At 38.2% G+C, this 6,452-nt stretch overlaps 1 protein-coding gene across 1 annotated transcript in view; it reads right to left on the bottom strand.

Moving 5' to 3' along the window:
- Positions 1-62: 62 nt before the first annotated feature.
- The window catches only part of camkk1a (calcium/calmodulin-dependent protein kinase kinase 1, alpha a), an 86,489-nt gene continuing 80,099 nt past the window's right edge, over positions 63-6,452 (bottom strand). Inside the window, exon 17 of the mRNA XM_061248874.1 lies at positions 63-5,962. Coding sequence (XP_061104858.1) covers positions 5,890-5,962 — 73 coding nt within the window. The 3' untranslated portion in view covers positions 63-5,889. The remainder of the gene's footprint in view (positions 5,963-6,452) is intronic.

The following is a 6,452-nucleotide window of genomic DNA, read 5'->3' as shown; positions in this document are numbered from 1 at the left end:
ATCTGACTGAGTGTACAAACATTTTGAAAGGAATCATAAGATAAACACTTCAGTCAGCGCCATAACTCTTATGACTTTTATTTATTGTCTTTGATTATGTCTAGTGTACAAAAGCATGCAAAAAATAGCCTCTTTATATTAGTACATATTTACATTGTAACAGTTGCATTTCAGTACAGGTGCGCCATGCTTTCTGGAAATCGACAATCTACAAGTACATTCATAGTAATGCGGTACGACACATACATCCATTGAAAACATACCGCAGCAACGGAGACCTCAAACGCACTAGTCAAGTAAAACACACAACAGCGATGCTAAGATTACAGTGTCCTCCATCTATGTACATGCCCCCATAGCCCTCTCAATTTAGTTTTTTTTGCTAATGGCAAAAGATTTGACTCTTTTGCTGCTTACCCCATAAACAATTAGACCCCCATTTCTATTCATTACCCTCATAACATACTATATAATATGAATTAAAAGAAGACTCACAGATGTCCAGGCCATTTTGCATGTATATATGGAATTTATGGAGTACCCCATATACACACATTACTACACAGAGCAACATGTTTTGCTAATATTCTTAACTGTGATTAAATTAATCTCACCATTACGGTCTGTGAATGCAAAACCTATATTAAGCTACAGTGTCTGGAGAAACATGAAGTCTCTGGAATCTTACAGAAGCTGTAAATACCCGTTAGATAGCCATGAACTTTCACAGGAAAATGATACAATTATACAATTCATTGCTTTGATTAAATTCTAAATTGAAATGTGAAAATGTCTAAATGTTACCAAACCTTCCCATTTCCACTCTGTCATGGATTAACAAGAAGTTCCAAATTGGATAGTCACTTCCAGTCCAGGAAGATCTTTGAAAATGAAATATGCCCTTAAAAAATTCTGTTGGGGCAAATTCAATTAACACCAATGGCAATGAAGAGTTTGGGATAAATGCATCATCAGGATTGAACACCTCAAACCATTATGACCAGAACTACCTCCACAAAGTCACAGGGGCTAATAGCAGCCAAATGACTAAAACTGCATCTTAATCTCATTAACACTCTTCTTCATGGATACACTGAGAATAATCAGAAGATGAAGCTTGTAGAAATAATCATCCCTTGGGAAATACAGAGGTGAATTGCTTTTCTTCTGGTTTTGTATAAAGCTAAGAAACTAAAGCTCAAGTTTGCATTCCGGCATAGTAATGGCCGCACATCAAAGCCTTCAAGGAATGTTTGATGGGAGACAAAAAACAATGGTGCCATCTGCAGACATCAAACCCAAAAAACAGCCCAGATGCAAAACGAGAGATAAAAAGAATCAGGTGATATTCTACCAGAACACATGGTCAAAACTCAAAGGTTAAGTGTCTGGACCCAATACCTAAACAATAAAAAATGGTAAAGGAACGTGCAGAATACTGATTTCAGTAGGTGAAAATATACAAACCGAGAAAAGCGCAAGTATTTGTAAAATGTGTGCAACGATAACATCAACTTATTCATAATTTATTCATAAAACATACTGATTGTGCATTTTCTTTACTTAAGCCATCTATTCATATTTATTGAGACATTATAAGGTTATGAATATAAGTGGAGGCCACCACATTTATGTACATCATATAAAAAAATTAAATAAAGCAAAACACCATCTCAAACCAAAGCCATATTCCAAAATGGTGCCCTTCTGGAAAGTTATTTTACATCAGAAGACAAGAATACATTGGGAATCATGAGACAGTGGAAGCAGGGGGCGATTATTTGCAAACTCAATATTGAGTAGACCTGGGTCAATTACGCAATTGTTTTGAATTCAAATACTTTTCTGTGTTCAAATGATCTTGCCTGGTGCAATTGAGCCAACCAAGAGGACCAGAAGGCGGAGTTTGTATATTTGAGAGTATTTCATAGGTTCAATACACCAGGCAAGCTCAGTAAAGCGTATGAAGCACTGAATCCAAAACAAAACAATTATGTAATTAACCCAGGTCTGTTATGGAGTACAGGACTGTGAATGTAACTGGGACCAACATGCACCTGATATAAATATGACAGGAACACAGTAGACCAGGGAGTCTGGATGAGAGAACACGTACAGTATAAGTGCATAGAACAATGCGTAAAGACAAACAGATAAAATATTGCACTTCTGACAAATATGTACAACAAATATGTACGATACACACACCATAGACATTGATATTAAGATTCTTCAAAGTTTTCACAATATTCATTCATTTAACAGTGTCCTGTTTAAATCACTTGTTTTTTTTCCCGTTTGTTCTTTATTGACTTAGCCCTGATGGATAAAATTCCAACAACGGCAAACACATGAGGTATAACAGCCAGTATATCATTATGTTGATGGCCCTACATACATGTAACCGAAGCTTGAAATGAAAATTTTCTGGTTCAAGTAAGTTTCAAGGAGTGTCAAGGAATGACCCTGGGGTAAGTTGTCTAGTTGGCCATACCAAGCACATACTGTACCTTGACTAACATGCTCCAAAACAATGCTTTTATAGTATGCTAAAAAGTGCATATAAACTGGTTATCACAATCTTAAATACAATTTAAACATTACGCATGCAAGCAAGCTAACATGCTCAACCAATCTGGTGAAATGCACATACATTCGCAAGTACAAATTTGGCTAAAATAACCAGTTAGTTCTCCAGTTTGTAAATTACCTAGTTAAGTGTCAAAGTTACGTACCGGTACACTATTGGTATTTACTTGTTTCAATGTGAAGCTATGCTAAAGTGCAGTTCCAATCTCCAATCTTTCCATTGCTGCCGTTACACACTACACACTTGGTCATGGCTTTCTGGAGTACACTGTAGAGTGCACAGCCAAGGCAGCACCTTCTGGATGCCTTCTGGATTTGTTTCAGGCAGATTCACGAATGCTTGCTACAGCCAATCAAAGCTTTCCCAGGGATTTAGTTTTTTCATGGCGCTTAACAAAAAACAAAAAAAACCCAGATATAATGGGCAGTACAAAACCAAAAAAACACAACAAAGGGAATAATGTAAATTGTCTGGATAAAAAGACCACAATACCACAAATAGGATTTCACAAGGGTTAATAGGAAATACTGGGGCACAACCTAACATGTTTTTTTATTTTTTAATGAAAAATATTCTCATATTAAATTCAATATATTTGATACTTGTCTTTGCTATGATTATAGACCGTACACTTCTAGCACATCCCTAGTGATTAGTTAAACCAAGTAGTGAAAGTGAAATTGTTACAATTTGACCAGATTATGGGGTAAATTGTCACAGCATGGCGGCGGGTTTGTATCAGCGTCCAAAATGTCGAAAACGGACAGGAAAGAGCTTTGTTTTAATACAAGTCAAAGTTAGGGGAATCCCACATTTCTTATTTCCTATTATAGGATGGAATAAATGCATGGTATGCATCGAATATACAGCCTTTATAAGTTATTGAGGCTGATTCATTTATAATAGGTAGGGACATGTTGTAACAAAGCATTAGAATGAGCCCCATGTTGTGCTAGTTCATAATCTGCATTGCTGACGGTTTCTGCTTGCTAGTGACATATGTCAAAACCATATCTTATAACCCACAAGACAGTGATTTAAAAGGCATAATTTGGAGTCTGTGGTGTTCACACATCATCAATTATTTAAAAATTACTTTGAAGAAAAAAAATTACTTGCATGCTGCTAAAACAAAGACTTGTTAATAATTTTTGATGAAGTTGTCAAATCATCCTGCCACTCACACAAGAAGCACATTGCTATAATAAATCAGTGAACGCAAACACATTCTTGCTCAAATAGCCATGTTTCAACATGGCCGTGTAAGTTTGTGCCCCGGTCTCCCCTATACATCACTGGATAGGTTCAAAAGGTACAAAAGGTACATTCCATAATTTTCTTCCCTTAAAACTCCATTACCATTCTTAATAATAAAAAACATAAGATTAACGATTGATGAATTGAGGAAATAAACCAATATTCCAGCAAGAAAGACAAATAAAAGTATGTAAACACCATAGTTTTTTCAGATACTTGGGAACCTATAGCATAGCTTTGACTAAGGCAATTGTAACCTGATTTCAGTCAGTATATTATCAAGTTTTTGAGTGGTCAGAGGGAAAGCCAGAAACTGTAGCATATCTACACAGCAGTACTTGTAAAATAAGTATATATTACCTTTAATACACACTATAATGGCCAGAAATCCACTGTTCATCTCTTTGGCATAAAATTGCTCTTATATTGGAACCATTTGGAGCTTACTCATATATGCAGGACCATAATGTAACTTTAGTACAAGATTACTAAAATACCCAACACAAAATGTCCCTGGTCCAAAAGAACTGGGATTTCCATAAATACAGCAACTGCCTCAAAAATGTGACTGTCCTTGCAGTTTGACTCTTTACTAGCCATTTGCAAAAAATACATTTACCACCACACTGAAAGTACTCCTTATTATCTTCATTTAAGAGTTTTGTATAAAATAAGTAGATGCATTTGCGGGAAAAATCACATTTAAAATAAATGAAGGGTTTTGTAAACCAATCCTCATCTGGAACACAAACAGTACTGTTACTGCAATCCCAAGACATGTTTGTTCAGCCTGTTCTTAATTACACTTGCCTCCTTTATCTGTTCTTCATGGGAAAATTATATATGTTATTGGTGTCAACAAGCCTTCCGTTTGGCACAACATACAATCACTAGAACTTGACTGGAACGACAGGTAATCACATTAGTTCTGAATTCAGTCCGCCAGGGAACTGCAACACATTTCCTGAATTGGTGACAAGAGTTCTGAAAGCTGTTTGCTCTGATTACAGTACATTTTGATTGCAGAATTATCACAGCCAAAAACTGCCTATAGCTGTTACTGAAATATGCATGTCAAAGAAATTCAGGGTGAGGGATGGAGGTGGGGGCAGGGGGGAGGGGAGAGACAGCAGGAAGAAGCTAGTATACTGAATATGACTGTTTCACTGAAACCAAAATGTTTTTAAAGTGACATGGGTGCAGATTGTTTTCTAAGCTTATGTAAATCCTGTAAATGCATGGCGAACAATGTTTATTGATGAAGCGTACTGGACATAAGATTGCAATCCTGAAATATCTACACAATCAAGTCATAAAAGCCTATAAAATGTGAAATTCTGAATGTGCTCAAAAGACAGCCTTTCTATTGAATTAAAATGAAAAGGCAGCTAATGGAAGATGTCACTGTGAAAGACTGCAAGCATAGTGGCCAAAATGTGCTCCAATGTCATTGTGAAAATCTGTAGATAAGTGAAGGGATTCAGACAGGATCCGTCAGCAGGGTGCGCTATGATCCAGCCTTTGTGCTGACTGACAGACATCCTTCAGAAAAAGAGGGACAGACTCCTCTGCTCTCACACGCTCAGTCAGCGGTCTGAGAGCACAGCGGTTGCTTCTCGAGGGTCAGCCTGCGGTCCATTTCCGGTCGTCTCCGAAGAAGCTCTGCCAGAAACAGTCACCCCGGCTCTTGTTATTGAACTGACTGTACATGCTGGGCTTGTGTAAGGCTATTCAGAATAAGACAGGGACAGAGCCAGTCCTAAATGCAAGCAAGTAAAATAAAAAACATAATAAAAAATACAGCAGCCTCAAAAACGCCTGTAAACCATGTCAGAAAACGTCATCTTGCACTGTCGGATGAAGCCTAGTCTTTCTTGTCAGTTCCTCCAAGTTAAAAAAATAGCAGAAAAACTTATTCTGTCTTATTTTTCTTTATGAATTATGAAACGGAGGGTGGCATGACCGAGGGGTCAGGGGGGTGCTGAAAATGAGAAACGTGACCCTGGGTGGCGTCGGGGGCTAAGGCGACGGGCTTCGGGAGCTCAAGCGGACGGCTCATCCTCGTGCAAGTCCTCCAGCTCCATCTCCCTGCTGCCCTCTCCGCTGCTGCCCTTCCTGCAGTGGCAGAAGAACACAGACATGGGGTAGCTGGTCACAACCTGTGCTGTAAAACTTCCAGTGTTAATTCAACAGCAACAGAATGCATACGTTCAAACTCTGGACCGGAGCAGGACCATATATACTCAGAGTGTTGATTTAACACTGGACATTTTACTGTGTGCTGATTCGTAACTGATCATAACCTGTGCTGATTCATCGCTGATCAGAACCTGTGCTGATCTTCAGCTCATCAAAACCTGTTCTGATCCTTAGCTGATCAGAACCTGCACTTATCCATAACTGGGCAAAAGTGTGCTAAAGTTTCTTTATGCAACCAACCCCTTTCCTGTGTGCAGTGACTATCTGAATCTTTGGCATCATCACTGGGGAGGAAGGGGTGGATGGCATCAAAAGTCCTGTGTTCTGTGTTACAGTGATCTGGGCCACACTGAGACTGAGCAGTTATTAATAATTTTGTTCTCTGGAACAACCTTGAAGAAGTGAC

Source organism: Conger conger, chromosome 7 (genome assembly GCF_963514075.1).
Source record: "Conger conger chromosome 7, fConCon1.1, whole genome shotgun sequence".
Classification (NCBI taxonomy): domain Eukaryota; kingdom Metazoa; phylum Chordata; class Actinopteri; order Anguilliformes; family Congridae; genus Conger; species Conger conger.
Note: the sequence above shows the minus strand (reverse complement) of the source record. Positions and strands in the feature narration are given on the sequence as shown.